Source organism: Anomaloglossus baeobatrachus, chromosome 7, assembly GCF_048569485.1.
Source record: "Anomaloglossus baeobatrachus isolate aAnoBae1 chromosome 7, aAnoBae1.hap1, whole genome shotgun sequence".
In the NCBI taxonomy this organism is placed as follows: Eukaryota; Metazoa; Chordata; class Amphibia; order Anura; family Aromobatidae; genus Anomaloglossus; species Anomaloglossus baeobatrachus.
The window spans coordinates 103821069-103842036 of NC_134359.1; the positions used below are offsets into that span (position 1 = coordinate 103821069).

The 20968-nt window shown below is 44.3% G+C and overlaps 1 protein-coding gene across 2 annotated transcripts in view; it reads left to right on the forward strand.

The window, feature by feature from the left end:
* ERBB4 (erb-b2 receptor tyrosine kinase 4) overlaps positions 1 to 20968 on the forward strand; it is a 1420891-nt gene that overhangs the window by 1322995 nt on the left and 76928 nt on the right. For both annotated transcript variants that reach the window (XM_075317538.1, XM_075317539.1), the window contains exon 24: positions 351 to 448. In XM_075317538.1, the coding sequence (XP_075173653.1) occupies positions 351 to 448 (98 nt within the window). The remainder of the gene's footprint in view (positions 1 to 350; positions 449 to 20968) is intronic.

The following is a 20968-nucleotide window of genomic DNA, read 5'->3' on the forward strand; positions in this document are numbered from 1 at the left end:
TTACGAGTACCAAGCACCCGAGCGTGGTAGTGCTCGCTCATCACTAGTTACAAGTACTGAGCACCTGAACCTGACAGTGCTCGATCATCACTAGGGATTTCCTATCCGGCTAACCAATTTTGCAGTTGAAACTGGTCAAAAACCCAAACAATAACTGATTAAATATTGACATCAGTTGAGGAAGAAAACTGACCATAATAGCCCAAATATTTGGATATATGGATCTTATGGATATGGGAGTCTTAATTGGCCTTTAAAATGATCATTAGTCTGTACATTACATATACGGGGAAAAAAAGAAAATGTTTTCATGTAAAGAATTAATTATCACTTCCTTTTCCTTTCCTAAGGTTGGATGATTGATGCTGATAGTCGCCCCAAATTCAAGGAGCTGGCAGCAGAATTTTCCAGGATGGCAAGAGACCCTCAGAGATACCTTGTCATACAGGTACCATATACCACATACGTGCCTAAGAAAGTGAACACATGCAAATACACTATGAAAATAGGAAGGTGGTGTTCTTAAGTTTGGAAGTTATCTGTTTTCTTCGATCGATATGCGTGCCAGTAGTAGGACTCCTAGTAACCCCAAACTCTTCCCATATCCAACAGATAGGGGATGACTCTTCCAAACTGAAGAATAACCCTTTAACTACTTTTGCTAATTTAAGCTGTGTCTACTACCAGCCCTGACAAGCTTTATAACTGCAGTACATTTTCTTTTTATTATAATTATGTTAATTCTGTGCTATCCTAAATTATAATGTAATGATAAATACAGACAGTGAATGCAGCAGTTTACACATTTACCACTAGAACAGCCGATGAAGAATTATTTTTCAGATCCAAATGATCAAATTATGAATGTAAATTTAGTCAGTAAGAAACTCATTTTGTAGGGACTTAGATGGGTTTGAAGGGATTTAAAAAAAGGAGTCTTATACTCTTGTCCGTGAGCTCATATGATACAGTAGTTTATTCTCATTCAAGTGGATGAGCTTTAGCTGTATGACCAGACACAAGCCAGGTCGGTGCTTTTAGCTTCCTCAATGCTGGACAACACACCTAAAGAAGTGGTCCAAAACTAACATTGATTATACTCCTAAATGTCAGTCTATTTCATGGAATAATCTAATTACTTTTCTAATATGCTTTAATTAAAAATTCCCTATTGTTCCCTCTCTACTATCTTTTTAATTTTTCTTACCAGCTTCTGGTATCATGATGTGACTTCAGGATAGCAAGGGACAGGGGGCTTCTATACGGCCCCTCACGCCATGGGACCCTAGGCTATCACTGACCTACAGATTACCCCTGAAGGTGGAGACTAGAGATGAGCGAACCGGTCCCGGTTCGGCTCGAGGTCTGTTCACCGAACGGAGGTCCCATTCGAGTTCGGCTCGTCGAACGTTCGACGAACCGAACTCGAACTGCATAGGAAACAATGGCAGGCAATCACAAACACATAAAAACACCTAGAAAACACCCTCAAAGGTGTCCAAAAGGTGACAAACAACTCACAACACAACACAAACACATGGAAAAGTGACAAGGACATATACTCATGCGAAAACAAAACAGCTGGACAAGGAAAAAGAGGAGGACACACAGATATAGGCATGGCACGCCCTTCTAAAATCATGTAAAACACCGCAAGGTGACTCCAAGCGTAGTCTGCCTTTTTTTCCAAAAATTGGGCCCCACACACACCCACCCCTTCAGTGGCAGCACTTGTGCCCCAGTTGTACACTTCACAGCTAGATTTGCATCAAGCACATTCAAAAATACGCCATACTTAACCGTCCCCAGGATGACTCCGGGGTAGGTAGCAAAGTCTTTGCTGAACCATGACTTGTTCATCTTGGCTCCTTTTAAAAAACACAGCAAGCAAGGGTTACTCCAAGCGGAGTCTCCCTTTTTTCCAAAAATTGGGCCCCACACACACCCACCCCTTCAGTGGCAGCAGTTGTGCCCCAGTTGTACAATTCACAGCTAGATTTGCATCAAGCACATTCAAAAATACGCCATTCTTATCCGTCCCCAGGATGACACCGGGGTAGGTAGCAAAGTCTTTCCTGATCCCAGCTCTGTTCATCTTGGCTTCTTTTAAAAACAATGTAAGCAAGGGTTACTCCAAGCGGAGTCTCCCTTTTTTCCAAAAATTGGGCCACACACACACCCACCCATTCAGTGGCAGCACTTGTGCCCTAGTTGTACACTTCACAGCTAGATTTCCATCAAGCACATTCCAAATCCACAAGCATTTACTCTCCCCAGGATGACACAGGGGTAGTAAATTCCTTCTGGATCCATGACTTGTTCATTTTGATGAACGTCAGTCTGTCCACATTGTCACTGGACAGACGCGTGCGCTTATCTGTCAGCACACACCCAGCAGCACTGAAGACACGTTCAGAGACAACGCTGGCAGCTGGACACGACAAAATCTCCAAGGCGTAACTGGATAGCTCTGGCCATTTTTCAAGATTTGAAGCCCAAAAGGAGCAAGGCTCCATTTGCAAAGTCATGGCATCGATGTTCATTTGGAGATACTCCTGTATCATCCTCTCCAGCCATTGACTATGTGTCAGACTTGTTGTCTCTGGTGGCCTTGCAAAGGAGGGTCTAAAAAAATTATGAAAAGATTCCATAAAATTGCTGTTACCAGCACCAGATACGGTCCTACTGGTACGGGTAGACTGTTGAAGATGACGAGACCGTCCCATGTTTGTCAAGTTACAACTGGGAGATTCACTCCCTGCACCTGCACGGTTGTTTGGGGGAAAAGCCGATCTAAGATCGAGTAACAGCTTCTGCTGATACTCCTGCATACGTGCGTCCCTTTCTATGGCTGGAATTATGTCACAAAATTTGGACTTGTACCGGGGATCTAATAGTGTGGCAAGCCAGTAGTCATCATCACTTCTAATTTTGACAATACGAGGGTCATGTTGGAGGTAGTGCAACAAGAAGGCACTCATGTGTCTTGCGCAGCCATGCGGACCAAGTCCACGCTGTCTTTGTGGCATAGAGGTGCTAACCGTTCTTTCTTCCTCTGACATCTCCCCCCAACCTCTTTCAACTGAAATTTGACCAAGGTCTCCCTCATCTGCTGAGTCTTCCATGTCCATGGACAGTTCGTCCTCCATTTCTTCATGTTCTCTTCCTCAACATCTCGCCTGCTACCATGCGCCCTTGTTGATCCCTGTCCCCCATGGTCCCATGCCTGGCGCCTTGGTGATGATGAACGTCTGGACCTTGGTGATGTTGTTGTGTCTTGCGCATATGAATCCTCCTGTAGTTCATCCCCTTCCTGTTGTCCCACCCCCTGACTCCGAATAGTGTTTAGCGTGTGCTCCAGCATGTAAATGACTGGAATCGTCATGCTGATAATGGCATTGTCAGCGCTAAACATGTTCGTCGCCATGTCGAAACTGTGCAGAAGGGTGCATAGGTCCTTGATCTGAGACCACTCCATCAGGGTGATCTGCCCCACCTCTGCATCTCGTTGGCCCAGGCTATACGTCATGACGTATTGCACCAGGGCTCGGCGGTGCTGCCACAGTCGCTGTAACATGTGGAGAGTTGAATTCCAGCGTGTCACCACATCGCATTTCAGGCGATGAACCGGCAGGCCGAAAGACTTCTGGAGTGATGCAAGTCGCTCAGCTGCGGCGCTTGAACGGCGGAAGTGAGCAGACAGTTTTCGTGCCCTGTTCAGAAGGCCATCTAGGCCGGGATATTGTGTTAAAAATTGCTGGACGACAAGGTTCAACATGTGAGCCATATAAGGTACGTGTGTCACCTTGCCCAGGCGAAGGGCTGCACCCAGGTTTGCAGCATTGTCGCACACGGCCTTACCAGGCTGCAGGTTGAGTGGAGACAACCATTTATTAAACTCGGACCGCAGAGCTGACCACAACTCCTCAGCTGTGTGACTCTTATTCCCAAGACATGTCAAGCTAAAGACCGCCTGATGCCGTTGCGCTCTGCTGCCAGCATAGTAATGAGGGGTGCGTGATTCCTTCTGCGCAGTGAGAACGCTGGTGGCCTGACCAGGCAGGCTTGGGGCGGAGGTGGAGGAGCCAGATGAGGTGGAGGATGCAGAAGCAGTGGCGGAACTTGGACAGACAGAGGATTGACCACAAGTCGTGGGGACGGCAAGACTTGTGCAGCAGACCCTTCACCATCTATCACCATAGTTACCCAGTGCCCAGTCAGCGACATGTAACGTCCCTGTCCATGCTTACTGGTCCAAGTATCGGTGGTGAAATGCACCCGTTGACACACAGAGTTTCTCAAGGAAGCGGTGATGTTGTGTGCGACATGCTGGTGTAGCGCGGGCACACCTTTCTTAGAGAAGTAGTGGCGACTAGGCATCTGGTACTGGGGCACAGCGACAGACATAAGGTCTCTAAAATCCTGTGTGTCCACTAGGCGGAAAGGCAGCATTTCGGTAGCCAACAGCTTACAGAGGGATAGAGTCAACCTCTTAGCTTTGTCATGGGTCGCAGGAAGTGGCCTTTTATTTGACCACATCTGAGGGACAGAGATCTGGCTGCTGTGTGTAGACGGTGTTGAGTAGGGTGTCCCTGGAAAAATGCAGGTTTGTGAGGAAAGTGCAGGCGGAGGCATGATGTTGCCTTCATCCAACGTTGGTGCTATCGATGTCTGAGAGAGCTGTACACACTCACTTGTTTCCCCTTCCAAACCAACTGACGACCTACCAAGCAAACTGCCTGTTGCGGTTACAGTGGTGGAAGTTGTGGGTGGAAAAACAGGCGTGACAGCTGTCCCCACAGTCCTAGAAGATGACGAGCGCGCGGATGCACTGGAAGGGGCAGGCGGTGGATGGTTCACTCCGCTAGGCCGCATTGTAGCACGGTGAGCTTCCCATCGGGCCATATGATATTTATTCATGTGACGATTCATGGAAGAAGTTGTCAAACTGCTGAGGTTTTGACCTCTACTAAGAGAACCATGACAAATTTTACAGATCACATAATTTGGGCGATCTTTTTCTATGTCAAAAAAGGACCAGGCTAGGCAAGGCTTAGAGGCCATGCGACCTGTTGATCCACCCCGAATAATGCTCAGAGGCAGAGTGGTGGCTGAGGATGCAATTGTAGACGTGCTACCAGTACTCCGACTGTGTCCAGGAAGGCGCAAGGTAACTTCGTCATCAGTTGCATCCTCCTCCACCACCTCTCTTGACCTCCTCGAGTGCCTGACTGTGGGTTGACAGTAGGTGGGATCTAGAACTTCATCATCAATTGTTGTGTTTGCACTCCCCTCCCCCTCAGACCGAGCCTCTTCTTGCCCTGACCGAATATTTAAGTTGTCATCCCAATCGGGTATCTGCGTCTCATCTTCATCAGTATGTTCCTCATTGTCTATAACCACAGGTGTTACAGTTTGTGACAAAGGGTCAACATTATGCTCAGAAACTTGGTCCTCACGGCCTGAATCAGAGTCACAAAGGTTCTGGGCATCACTGCAGACCATTTCCTGTTCTGTACTCACTGTAGCTTGGGAGCAGACCTCTGATTCCCAGGCTATAGTGTGACTGAACAGCTCTGCAGACTCGGCCATCTCAGTTCCACCATTCTGTGCAGGGCTGATGGAGACTTCAGAGCTGGGAGAAAGCAAGTTTAATTGGGATGACAACTCAGAGGACTGGTGTTTTTTGGATGCGGTACTTGAAGTGGCTGAGAGGGCACTTGTTGGACCACTTGAGATCCATTCAAGCATTTTCCTTTTTTGGCCATCATCTACCTTTGTTCCTGTTGTTCGTGTCCGTAAAAAAGGAGCACATCGGATTGTCCACGGTAAGTAGTAGACATTTTACTTTTGCTGGAAGATGGTCTATCTTCAGCAGATGATAATGGAGCTTTGCCACCTTCCCCACGGACAAAACCTTTTTTGCCTTTTCCACCATTCCTCTTCCCCTTTCCACCAGCATCTGTCATTTTGCCACTCATGTTGATTGCGACAAGATTGTGCACTGAAAATGTGGTAGTAAAAATTGAGAGGTGGTGTAGATTGCAGCGGTGGTCTAGCTTTATTAACAGCAGAATAATAAAGAATAAATATCCCTGACAATGCAACTACGGCCCTTAAACTGGCAGCAAAAATTGCTAGTATAATGGCTTAGTTATAATGAGTTGGAGTGTGCAATGCAGGTAGAGGTGCTGCAAATGTCTTTGCACTAGTGTGACTAGACAACAGTCCAATAGCCACGTTTAGGATGCCACTAGGTACACTGAGTGTTTGCTAGTATAATGGCTTACTTATAATGAGTTGGAGTGTGCAATGCAGGCACAGGTGCTGCAAATGTCTTTGCACTAGTGGGACTATAGCAAAGTCCAATAGCCACGTTTAGGATGCCACTAGATACACTGAGTGTTTGCTAGTATAATGGCTTAGTTATAATGAGTTGGAGTGTGCAATGCAGGCAGAGGTGCTGCAAATGTCTTTGCACTAGTGTGACTAGACAACAGTCCAATAGCCACGTTTAGGATGCCACTAGGTACACTGAGTGTTTGCTAGTATAATGGCTTAGTTATAATGAGTTGGAGTGTGCAATGCAGGTAGAGGTGCTGCAAATGTCTTTGCACTAGTGTGACTAGACAAAAGTCCAATAGCCACGTTTAGGATGCCACTAGGTACACTGAGTGTTTGCTAGTATAATGGCTTACTTATAATGAGTTGGAGTGTGCAATGCAGGCAGAGGTGCTGCAAATGTCTTTGCACTAGTGGGACTATAGCAAAGTCCAATAGCCACATTTAGGATGCCACTAGGTACACTGAGTGTTTGCTAGTATAATGGCTTAGTTATAATGAGTTGGAGTGTGCAATGCAGGTAGAGGTGCTGCAAATGTCTTTGCACTAGTGTGACTAGACAACAGTCCAATAGCCACGTTTAGGATGCCACTAGGTACACTGAGTGTTTGCTAGTATAATGGCTTAGTTATAATGAGTTGGAGTGTGCAATGCAGGCAGAGGTGCTGCAAATGTCTTTGCACTAGTGTGACTAGACAAAAGTCCAATAGCCACGTTTAGGATGCCACTAGGTACACTGAGTGTTTGCTAGTATAATGGCTTAGTTATAATGAGTTGGAGTGTGCAGAGGACAGGAGGGTACAGTGCCAGGATTGTGGGGCTCTGGGTAGAGGAAAAGAAGCCTGCCTTTCTATTCCCTCCTAATGGGGAAATGCAGCGACGAAATCCCTGACCTTAGCTACACAGACGCTGTCACTGTTTTCAGGACCTGTCACCTATGGCTCTGACCCTGCCGGTACGAGCCCTTAAAAGGACTGATGGAAAGTGCTATCCCTATGCTGTCCAGCGCTGTGTATGGAGCGCATACAGCTGTATCAGCGATAGGACTCAGGACGGAGCTGCGCCAGTGATGTCTGACACCAAAGACGCAGAAGAGATAATGGCGTCCTGGAGGAAAATGTCCGGTTTTATAATGCAGGGACATGTGACATGGACATCCTATCACACATGCCGTTGCTTCTCTGGCTAAAAGTCCACTTAGCTGTGTGTGTGTCTGGGATTGGCTGACATGCTGGCCCGTCCCACAAGACGCGCGCGCTTAGGGAAGGAAGACAAGGAAAAAAAAAAAAAATGGCGATCGCCATTATACAAACAGCAGTGATCTGAAGGCGCTGTTCACGCACACTATACACTGAAATTTCATAATAGTGTGAGTCACAGAGTGACTTACACTATTATAGCGGAAAGCCAGCTAGGAATTAGCTGTTTTTTTGCTGCTAGAACCATTCTCGAACGTTTCTAGAACTATCGAGCTTTTGCAAAAAGCTCGAGTTCTAGTTCGATCTAGAACAGGCCCCAAAATCACTCGAGCCTAGAACTGGAGAACCTCGAACCGCGAACCGCGCTCAACTCTAGTGGAGACACCAGAGTCCAGATCTAATATGTTACAATACTTTGACTTCCCCGGTGAAGAAAGGAGTAGGACTGTGATGGAAACTCAAATTAAGACAGACAGAGGAAAACCAAAACTCAGACTCACTGCAAACTCAGAGAAATAAACAGTAAGAGATCAAGGAGACAATCAAGAACAGTAAGCCAGCAACAAAAAGATAACAAGGGCTAACACCACAACCGCTCACAGCAATAATGCACAATAACCAAGAGTAAGTCTGGATCACAACATATCACCAGACCAGTATAGGTATCCTATAGCTGGCACTAATAAAATTTTCCATCCAGCATATATAGAAGGGGAAGGAACGTGACTGGTTCCCCAACAGCATGTGATCAAACAGACTAACAAGTAGCCCAGCAGAGATTAACTCTTGCTAGCCTGCCTAAACCTGTGGGTTAATGCCCGTGACTCCCTTCATTGATCACTGACATCAGAGAAGTTAGCAGGCAGAATGCCAGAATCTGTAGTTTCCACAGATCGTGATGCCAACATGACAATAGGCTTGCAAAAATCTCTGTGACATCTGGTTTGATTACCTTTCTTAAACTCCCCAGTGGATGCTGGGGATACTCAAACAAGACTTTATCAGGGTCAGAGGTTGGGTTCACTTCCACAGCCTCTGTCCCCACCCTGAAACAAAGTGTCATCAATGACATCCATTTCATGGGCTGGGCTAATTACTGCTTTACTGAGCATGTGTCAGTTGTCAATTCCAATGTATGCTCATTAGAGCTTTCTTGTAGCTGTGCAATATTTGTTTTCAGTGCACAGTGACAGTGCGCTCCCTCTGCAGCTCTAATGTGAAGTGACAAGCCGTAAAGAATTGTCAGTGCGAATTGTAAGGAGGGAACGGTCAGTGCGAATTGTAAGGAGGGAACGAGAAGAGCAAGGAGAGCAGGGATCAGCCCCACCTCTGACAGTGAGGTTTATTTTGGGGCAAGGCTTTTCTTTGCCCTTTATATTCACTCCTCACTCTATTGATAGTACACTCTCTTTGTAGTTTGTCACTTTTTATTAGGGAGGTGAGGGAGAGCACCAGCACTGTACATTGAACAGTAATATCATACAGTGACAAGTTAGCTTATAGTGAGCATATGTTGGAACTGAGAAATGTTTTGCATACTCAGTAAAGCAGAGATTATCCCAGCTCCTGAAACAGATATCACTGATGACGCTTCATTTCAGTGTTGGGTTCAGAGGCCTCTTCCCCCTGATGAGGTCTCATTTGAGAATCCCAGCATGTACTGGAGATTGTGAAACAAAGCGTCATCAAACCTGAAATAGATACACAAAAATTAAATAATTTTGGTGCCAAATTATCTGTATCAAATCTGCACTTCCTTGCAGAAAAACGCACCAAAAAACACGTGCGTTTTTTGTGCATTTTTGTACTATGTGTTTTTTTGAATGAAGTCAATGGGTGGAAGGGCTACAAAACGTAGGAAAAAATGCACCAACAAATGACATGCTGCAGATTTTTTTCTGCACCAAATCTGCAAGGAAAAAATAAGCAGCGTGTTAGCAATACTTCAGAATTCTCACTGACTTTGCTGGCAGAAGGATAGACATGCAGATTTGGCCCATAATCTGCATTAAAAAATACACAGTGTGCACACAGCCTTAGGCCTCCGACACACATCCGTGCCGCCGGTATGTGTTTGGTACGTTTTTGCACGTACCGGCGTCACGGAGACACGTACACAAATGTTACCCTATAGTAACAGACACACACACGTAAAACCACACGGATTGTGTGTCCGTGTCGTTTGTACGCGTGTGCATTTTTTCACACGCTCAACCTGCACGTATGTGACACGGAGCATGTCCGTGTTCTACCCGTACTGTCCGTGTGCGTTTTTTGGTGATTTCTGGAAGCGATGTCTGTCAATCTCCCTCTGGCGGTCGGTCGGTATCTTTCGCTGTCAGATGGTCGTTCTGTCTGTCTGTCTCTCACTCTGTCTGTCTCTCTCTATGTCCGTCGGTCTGTCTCTCCCCTTCTCGCATACTCACCGTTCCCCGATCACTGGCGAGGCGCTGCAAAGCTGTCAAAAATCTCCGGCGGCTTTTACTATTTTGAAAATACTGGCCCCTCATTATTCAATCTCGTATTCCCTGCTTTCCCCGCCCACCGGCGATGATTAGTTGCAGTGACACAAGCCCCCACACTACGTGACAGCTGTCTCACTGCAACCAATCACAGCCGCCGGTGGGCGTGTCAATATCGAGCAGTAAAAAAAAATAAATAAATAAGTAAGAAAAAACGGCGTGCGGTCCCCCCCCAATTTTAATACCAGCCAGGGTAAAGCCACACGGCTGAAGGCTAGTATTCTCAGGATGGGGAGCTCCACGTTATGGGGAGCCCCCCAGCCTAACAATATCAGCCAGCAGCCGCGCGGAATTGCCGCATCCATTAGATGCAACAGTCCCGGGACTGTACCCGGCTCATCCCGAATTGCCCTGGTGCGGTGGCAAACGGGGTAATAAGGAGTTAATGGAAGCAGCCCATAGCTGCCACTAAGTCAAAGATTAATCATGACAGGCGTCTCCCCGAGATACCTTCCATGCTTAACGTGTAAGTTAAAGAAAGTCGGGTGAAGTTCACCCCAGTTCATTCTCATCGCGCGTCGCTGTCTGCTGTCAGCGGGTATGTAGCAACGTCATTGTGCGTCACACATGGAACATTTCACACAGGCAACACACGGACATTACACGTACGTATCACACGCACACATGGCTAGCATATGCCATCACACGGATGTCACACGTACTGGAGAAACGAACATAAAATACGGAACGCGGACCCGAAAAACAGAACGTAAGACACGCACGTGTTTTTCACACACGTGTGAAGGGGGCCTTAGAGAGAGTAAAGAGGGAGTGATAGGAACTTTGTAACCTCATCACCCCATTACGATTTTTAGTTTTTTTCCTCTCCTTCTGCTAGAGCCATACCTTTTTTATTTTTCCAGCCATATGAGGTCTTGTTTTTTTGCTGAATGAGTTTTACTTTTCAATGACACCCTTTATTCTGAAAAATAGTTTACTGGAAAATTGGAAAAAAATTCCAATGGCTGTGAAATTAGAAAAAAAAGTGCAATCACACTATGGTTCTTTAGTTTTTTTATTTACCATGTTCACTATATAGTAAAACTGACTTGGCAGCTTGATTAACCAGGTCAGTATGAGTATGTAGATACCATCCGTTAGATATGACAGTTCCGGAACTTTATCTGACTCATCACGATTGCCCTAGTACAGTGGCAATTGAGGTAATAAGAGGTTAATAACAACCCACAGCTGCTACTAAGCCCTAGATTAATAATGGCGACGGTCTCTGAGACTAATCTGTAAGTGAAAGTAAATAAACACAAAAACTGAAAAAATGCTTTATTTGAAATAAAATACAAAAAACACCCTGTTTCACCACTGTATTAACAGGTCCGACATAATCCACACGAGGTGCCACAACAATTAGAAAATAGATTAGATTATTACATTAACTAGACAGGCATTTAGGATTAAAATCAATATTAATTTCGGACCACCCCTTTAATATCCAAGAGGAGTTTCTTTTACAAAGTTTGACATATAATGTCATCTTCACACACACCAAATTTTTGCCGAGATTTCTGCGATTGTCCTGATTATCTGAATAGAATAAAATTCCCACAAACACATTTCGGTGTATGGAATATATTTTTTGCTAGCAGAAATTTTGCAAACAATCTGCTGTGTGAAAATGCTTTGCTATATGCTAGAATTTAATAACTATTCATTTCTGGTCTGTAATAATAATATTGATAGTAACTAAAGTGTATTTTACGTCGTCCACAAAAGGGTCACTTCCACCTCATTGCTCCTAGTACAAAGCCTCATGGCTGAGCAATCTTCCATACCTCTCAGACAATTTCATTTTTATTCTTGTTGCTATAATCCAGGTTGATTGTGCTTATTCTAACACATTTGTATCTGTTCTCCCATTGTAGTCACCGTGCTGTTACCGGGAGTGAGACTATCTCTATTGTTCTCAATGATGCTGAGTTACTGCCATTGTGCTCTGGGGAAGATAGTATAATGCCGGGATATCATACAGGACCGCAGTGTCACACGCTTTAAAAACTTAATTGCCATAGCATATCCAGCTTTACGCAGGTGGCCTTTTGCCTAAAGGAGCACATAGAACAAGTTTTTAAGTAGATCCTGCCAATTTAATTGACTTCCTTAAAGAAACATAATTATAGGATTCATTTCTGTGTCTTTCAAGATTATGTAAATTTTCTTCTGCCTTTAAATGATCAGGAAAAGAAAATAGAAATGGTAGTTTCTTTTAAGGTTTTATATAAAGATTTAAATTGATGAAAACTCTTATTCTGGGATTAATGTCTATTCATTAAAAAAAAAAATTTAACCTATTACCCAAGGGTTTATATATTTTGCACTTTCCCATATAAAGGTCTGACGTGTTAGATTATTACTTCTGGTTGAGCTCGATTTTCTCGGTCAGAATGACAATTTCTTCTTAAGAAAGTCTGAAGTTATTCTATGTGACTGTGAACTTCTTAAAGAGAACCAACCAGCAGGATTTTCATATATAGGACTTCTGAATTCTTACAGTGTGCACATAGCACGCTGTCAGGATTCTCAGGTATTGTCGGCAAGAGCGAGAGTTCATGTGACCTCAAGTATGTGATCTGCATACTTGGAGCCACATTCTGACCAGAGAGGCTCACTCAATTCACTTTTCACTCTAGTTGGCATATATGTATGAAAATCACATATCTGTCACTCGCAACACCAAAGAATCTTCACAGTGTGTGGTGTACACGCTTTTAGGATTAAAGGGAACCAACCAGCAGGATTTTCATGTATTAAGTAAAGCCAGTGCTATACTGGCGCTAGGATGCTGAATGTAAGCATACCTTTTGTTCTGAGACTGGATGTTTTATTTCAGAAATATGTGCAAGTAAAGTTCCAGCAATGCACTGCTATTTCAATCAAATGACAGTGCATTACTGGAACTTTACCTGCACATATTTTTTAAATAAAACATCCAATCTCAGAACGAAAGCTATGCTTACATTCAGCATCCTAGTACCAGTATAGCACTGGCTTTACTTTATATATGAAAATTCTGCTGGTTGATTCCCTTTAATCCTAAAAGTGTGCACACCACACACTGTCAGGATTCTTCGGTGTTGCGAGTGATAGATATGTGATTTTCATACATAAATCCATGTCAACTAGAGTGAAAAGTGAATTGAGTGAACCTATCTAGTTAGAATGTGGCTCTAAGTATGCAGATCACAAACTTGAGGTCACATGAATTCTCGCTCTTGCTGACAACACCTGAGAATCCTGACAGCAAGCTATGGACACACTGTGAGGATAAACTAATACAGCCACTGGTATGGTATTTGAAGGTACAGTAAAGACTATATCAGTAAAAATATAACCTTTATTGGTTTCTCTAAAAAAGGAAAGGAATACCTTACCTCATAAATTATAAAAACAATGTCTGCCGCAGAGACTGAAGTGCTGCAACACCCTTCAACCACACAAAGGGATTAATACACTCTGCCACATGACACGTCAGTGTTATGAATGGTACAATCAGGTATTACATCCGACCGCACAGATACACATTGGTTCTGCACAAATGGCAGTGTACATGGGTTATAAACAGTTGTTTCCACTGATCACATTGCCTATACAACAATGCACCAATAATGCGCTGCTGCTGCTGCCAGCCGCAGTGAAGTGAATATTAAATCTGTATAAGGAGCGGCGGTCGGCAGCAAGTGTCAGCAGCAGCAGAGACAGGAGGGCTGGAGAAGGTGAGTAACGATTTTTTTTTTTTACTCTGACGTGTGTTTTCTCCGGCACGTGTCACACGGGACCGCATCCACACTACATCCGTGTGGTACGGGTGCGGGCCGTGTGACACCCGTGCTGCTGGAGCAACACGGACATGTCAGCGTTTTTAACACACGGAGACACGTAATTACGGAATGGACACACGTTCCGTTCCAAAATACTTACGTGTCTCCTAACCATAGAGATTACCTAGGTCCCTGTGTGCACATGTCTCCGGTCCGTGTAAAAAATGGCCCACATGGACCGACGGCACGTGAGTGTGTCGAAGGCCTTAAGCAGGCTTTACACGAGAGGATAGATTGTGCAATATGTCGTTGGGGTCACGGTTTTCGTGACGCACATCCGGCATACCGCACGACGTGGTTTTGTGTGACACCTCCTAGCGACGCAGTATCGCTCACAGATCGTGAGTCGTGTACTCGTCGCTAGGTTTCATAAAATTGTTTAATTAAAATGGTGGTGGTAGTTCATCGTTTCCGTGGCATCACACGATGCTCCGTGTGACACCACGGGAACGATGAACAACAGCTTTACCTGCCTCCTGCGGCACCCGACGGCTTAGTGGAAGGAAGGAGGTGGGCGGGATGTTTACATCCCGCTCATCTCCGCCCCTCCGCTTCTATTGGCTGCCTGCCGTGTGACGTCACTGTGACGCCGAACGTCCCGCCCACTCCAGGAAGTGGAAGTTCGTCGCCCACAGCGAGGTTGTCCGGAAGGTAAGTACGTGTGACGGGGGTTAAACGAGTTTGTGTGCCATTGGCAACTAATTGCCCGTGACGCAAAAATGACGGGGGTGGGTACGATCGATTGTGCTATCGCACAATCTATCGTCTCGTGTAAAGCAGGCTTTAGGCTGTGTGCACACATTTAATTTTTGTATGCATTTTTTCAGTGCAGATTTGTCACAAAACTTGAAGGATTTCTTGATACCAGTAAAGTCAATGAGAATCTTGAAGACTCATGCAAACATTGAGTATCCTCTCCTTGCAGTTTTAGTGCATATTTATATCTGCAACATGTCAATTCTTTCAGCATTTTTGCTGCAGATTTCACCCATACAAATGAATGGAAAAAAATTCTGCACCAAAAATGTGCAGCAAAAACACACTTTTTAATGCTTTTATTAAATAATAGATAGAGATCGGCTTATCACATGTTCCCAATCAGGAGGTCACTGCTCCCATCTTCTCCGATTCCTGCGCACTAGAGTGGGATAGTGCACTCCTGATTTATTGACTATTCACCCCTTATAGGTTGTTTGCTGGGGTTTTTTTGCAATTTCTAATTGCTTTCAATGTTGAAAAAACACTGAAAGAATTTAAATGCTGCTTCTTTCATAAAACATACCAGTTTTCCATTTCAGTCAGGAAAAAAAAACATTGGTGCATTAGATTTATATCTCCTACCTTTTGCTGGTACAATAAAATCAGCTTTTAATTTGCATAAACTCATGAAAAATGTTGCAAAAAAAGAAACAAAAATGCAATAATTGAGCATAGCCTTAACAGCAAGGGTATTTCCCATAGTATTTCACAGGATTTATTTAAAGGATAGATTGCAATACATCCTGGAAGAGACATAGAGAAAGGCCTCAGAATCAGAATATTTTTTTAGCAACTTTAAAAAGAGTGGGACTCCTACACTGGTAAACCCTATGTAATAAGTGTAAGTCCTACCAAAAATTTAAAGAAGGGTTTGCAATACACAATGGAAGGCATGTAGAGGAGGGTCTCAGAATAATTTTTTGACAATTTTAGGCCTCTGTTACATGTCAGTATTTTGCATCAGTGTTTCATCAGTATTTGGCTGCCAAAACCAAGAGTGTCTCCAAAGCACAGAACAGGTGTCAGTCTTTCAATTAGTTCTTCTCTGAAAGTTCCAATCCTGGTTTAGGCATACAAACACTGATGAAACACTGATGAAAAATACTGAAGTGTGAAAGAGGCCTTAAAAAGAGTGGGACTCCTACATTCGTTAAGCCTATGCACTAAATGCAAGGCCTAGCAAAAATGTAAAATAGGGATTTCAATACGTTCTGGAAGACATGTAGAGGAGGGCCTGAGAATAAACTGTGGGACAAGAAGATTGTTCTAGATGCTCTTCCAAGTGATATTAACATAATCAGCCCGATTCTCTCATATGAGAGAATCTATGGCCGTGTAAGCACAGCCTTAGCTATAAACCCTGATGTAAGTGTTAGCGTAGACTACAGGATAAATGTGATCCAACATTTTTTGTCAAATTTTCCCAATAATAGCTTCAACTCAATCCACAAAGAAAACAAGTCCCCTGTCATCCATAAATAGAAATATAGTGGGTTTTCATCTTACTGGTACCATAAAGGCTCTGGAAAAGCATTGCGGCCCCACCCCCCCTCCCCTACTCAAAAAAACCCCTAACAAAATCTGTCCAAATGCCTCCCTTACTTCTGAGCTCCATAGTGTGCCTTAGCCACATTTAGCATTCATGTTAGCTATTACTGGTGTGAGGAAAGACTGTTTAATTTTTGGGTTGCAGGTCTCCAGAAGCACAAGCTGGGCACAATGTATAGGCATTACAATGGTAGATTTTCAATTAGCAATTAGCAATATCCATTGCTGCTTGTTTCTGGAAAACCCCCATGGAGTCAAAATTCTCATTACACCTGCACAAAAATTCCCAGAGGGGTGTAAATTCCAAAATGGGGTCACCTGGGGAAAAACTACTCTTCTGGCACTTAGAGGTTCAGTATATAGAGTCTGAAAACTATTCTAGAAAAATCTATGCTCCAAGAGTCAAATAGTGCTCCTTGCCTTTCAAGTCTCGCCTTGTGGCTAACCAGTACTGCATAGCCACATGTGAGGTATTGCTACATTTTGCAGAAATTGTGACACACACTGGTGACATTTTTATGAATTTCCTCAAGTGAAAATGTAAAATCTAAAATTACATTTTTGTGGTAAAAATGTAATTCATTGTTTTTGCGCCACAAAAGTCAAATGGTGCTCCTTCCCTTACAAGCTCTGTTGTGTGCCCAAACAGTAGTTTTCTACCACTTATGGGGTACCAGCTTGTTCAGAAGAAACTGTAAAATAAATGTTACTGTTCATTTTCACCTATTACCCTTGTGAAAATGCAAAACTTGGGGCTAAAGTTACATTTTTGTGGGAAAAATGTGATTCCTTTTTTTTATGGCTCAATGTTGTAAAATGCTGTGAAGCACCTTGCGGGTTCAAGGTGCTCACCACACCTCTAGATACATTCAGTGTGGGGTGTAGTTTCCAAAATGGGGTTACTTGTAGGGGATCATCAGGGGTTCCCAAAATGTTACATGGCATCCGCTATCTATTTCAACCAATTTTCTGCTCCAAAAATGAAATGGTGCTACTTCCATTCCGAGTCCTGCCGTGCACAAACATTAGTTTTCCACCCCATATGAGGTATCATAGTGCTCAGGAGAAATTGCACAACTAATTTTATGGTTAATTTTTCCCTATTACCCAGGGGAAAATGCAAAAATTTGGGGCTAAAGTAATATTTTTGTGGGAAAAATATGATTCCTTATTTCAACGGCTGAACATTATAAAATACAGTGAAGCTTCTGCAGGTTCAAGGTGCTCACCACAACTCCAGATAAATTCAGTGAGGGGTGCAGTTTCCAAAATGGGGTCACTTGTGGGGGAGCTCTACTGTTAGGTAGATCATCTATCTGCAAACATGATATGCCATCCTCTATCAATTTTAGCCAAATTTGCGCTCTAAAAGTCAAATAATGCTCTTTCCCTTCCAAGCCCTGCCATGCGCCCAAACAGTAGTTTTCCACCACTACAGGGTATCATCGTACTCAAGAGAAATTGCACAACTAATTGTATGGTGCACTTTTTCCTGTTATCTTTTCAAAAATGCTCAATTTGGGCTAAATCATTATTTTTGTGGAAGCAAGTAAAATTTTAATTGCTATTAATTGCTGTGATATACCTAAAGGGTTAATAAACTTCTTGGATGTGGTTTTGAGCAGTGTGAGGGGTGCAGTTTTTAGAATGATATCACTTTGGGGTATTTTCTGTCACAAAGGTCTCTCAAAGAAATGTCAAATGGGATGTGGTCCCTAAGAAAATTGGTTTTGTCACTCTTCCTGGAAAAACGAGAAATTGCTGATGAACGTTTAACCCTTCTAACTTCCTAACTAAAAAAAAGTTTCAAAATGGTGCTGATCTAAACTAAACATGTGGTAAAGGGCACAAAAATTAAAAGTATAAAAGTTGAAAAAATGTAAAATGTTTTATCATATTTTTTATATTTTCATAAATAAACACAAATCATATAGACTAAACTTTAACACTAACATGAAGTGCAAAATGTCACAGAAAAAGAGCTTCAGAGTCGCTGGAATATATTGAAGCGTTACAGAGTTAGTACTTCACAAAATGACACTGTTCACAACTGAAAATATTAGTCTGGTCAGGAAGGTGAAACTGGCTCGGGGGCAAAGGGGTTAACCATAAACACTTAAGAACTAGGGAATAACACCCTCCCCTTTTTTTGAGGGGGGGCTAAATTAATTAAAGTGTTTAAAGAGATCTTGAGGTCAGTTTTGACCCCATTATTAAGCCCATAAATGAAATAAATAAATAAATGGGGAATTAAGTTCAAATATGCATATGTTTGCAATTATAAACCAAGTATATGTAAAGCTTTTTTTTAATTTGACCACTGGAGTGGTGCTTTTAATCTAAGTTCTTTGAGCCTAGTCCTTTTCTCACCTGCCACCATCTTCACCGTCTTTCACCACCACTCTCGTCAGTCTCAGGCAGTCTGTGACCTGTCAGCACAGAAGGTCACAACTTAATACAAGTCTATGAGAGCCTTGTTCTGGCCTTGTTCTGACTCTCATAGACTTACATTGAGAGCTTGTGATTAAACTCCTGACTTCCGGACAGTTAGAAATTACAGTCACAAGATAGGTGTCGCCAGACCAGAGAGACGTCAAGAAAAGGTGAATATGTCAGAGGGTGACTATAAGATCGGGGACTGGTGGGCTTAGATTAGAAGAACCACTCTAGCACTGAACAAAAAAAATGCTGGAGTTGTGCTTTAAGAAAAATAATTTTTATTTTCTGATGTGTGGGATATAAAGGAATGACCAAGTGTTATTTCTACATGTGTAAGTGTCTTGAATTATTGGAGCAAAGAGTCAGCTCACCTTTCTGGTGCACAGTCAGAGACTCCAATGTCCAAGGCAAGAAGGGGAAATGCGACTGTACCGCCCTGAGAGGAGCCCGGCCGCTTCCTCCGCTTGCTCGGGCCGAGCTGCTCGAGGTCCGGGCTCGGGTTGTCGGTGGCACGAGCGCCTCCGGACCGGGGGCTACGTCGCTCTGTTAGAGGGGAGAGGTAGCGGGGTGGTGGTGGTGGTGTGGGATGAGGCGCGCAGCCGGGGAGGGCTGCATTGCCGTCCTACAGGTCGTGACGCCACCCACGGGTCGTGGTGACGGGATGCACCACCGCTGCGGCTGGAGTGAAGGCGGGCTCGTCCGGGATCGGTGTTGCGGCCGCAGCCTAGATGTTAGCCCCTCCGTGGGTAGGGGCGGTGTGTCCCGGGGCCCCAGTTGGTGGGGACTGGAGCGCTGATGTTGTTGTTGGGGTGCAGGATGTCGTGCCGCGGTGTAGTGTCGTGCCTGGATGGCACTGGTGTACTCACGATTGATTCACACTCAGAGTCACTGGTAAACCAAAGTTCGGATGTGGTCGGTTGCTGATGTCCCCTGTGGGGTTGATGGTGGCCCCTTTTCCCATGCACCTCTGGTTGTTGTGTTTCGGCTCCCCTGCCTGAGCAGTGGTAGCCCGCTCCCTGGCGTTGAGCTGCCAGAGGAGCCCTCGGTTGCCCGCAGGCGCTGGCCCGTCGGGTGTTTGGCCCTTGGCGGTGGCGCTCACCCGGTCTCGGTGGGCTTTTGCCTTCTTTCGGGACTTTGGGTGTGGATGAACCCGTGAGGTCCAGCCAGCAATCAGTAAATTTGCCTATACTTAGTGGCTTCTAAGCTAGGACGGGGTCTGAGTACCCGGTTTCTGTTGTTCCGATACATGGTTGACTCCCCGGTTCGGGACCGGCGGGCTCCAACGCAGACCAGGTCCGTACGGTTCCGCTGGTTGCTGTACCGGTACTCCTGCAGACGGAAACCACCGTCTGCCTGCCTGACGTTTCCAAAGGGGCCCAGGCTCCTACCCGGGTCCCTGACAGCTGCTCCACTACCACTCACTGTCAACTCCAAAACTACTCTGTTTGAACTTCATGCCCCAGGACAGTAGTCTCCTCGGTGGGTGTGCCTTTCCGCCTGACTCCGCCCGCCTGGTGTGCTCTACTAGCCCTGAGGGAGGTATCAGGTCTCCCTTTCAGGTGACATGTGTGTGACCACACAGGGGATGGGGGTGTGTGTGTATGTGGTTGATGTAATTACCTGTGACCCCTGGGGTCCAGGGCGTCACATGATGACCAGCACACAAGTCATCCAAAATAAAAATCCTGGTTATTGAAGTCCAATAAAATCAGTGGCAATAATCCAATATTGTGGTACAGAGCATAAAATCAGAAAAAATTTTGCAAAGTGTTTCTGACCTAGTATGGTCCTTAGTCACTGCCTCGTTGCATACTGAAACACAGAGCCGCTATATATATATATATATATATATATATATATATATATATATATATATACAAGATCTTGTATATAGATATAGTGGCTGTGTTTCAGCATGCATTAGGCAGTGACTACGGACCATACTTCTTGTCTTGTGCTGAATAATTGGTGGAAATGCCTTTGTTGACTCTTGATTGTGGTCCCTAATTTACAAAAGAGTGCAGGAAAGCTATTTCCTTATGAGCTAAAATAGATTTCATTATTTTGCTTTACAAAAAACATATATACAATAAGAAATGTCAGAATTAGTGAAGGGCAGACTCGGACTGTAAAAGTCCAGATCCGCACGGTTTCAAAGGTACCCGAGCCCGGGATTCTGGGTATTGATCCGGAACTTGGGAAATTGAAAAAAATTAAAATAAAGATAATAAGAATTAAGCAAGCGCTTCATACTTACCGAAGCTCCGGTACGGCTGTACACTGCTCTCATGGCATCTCCTTCACTTCCTGGGCCGCTAATTATTGC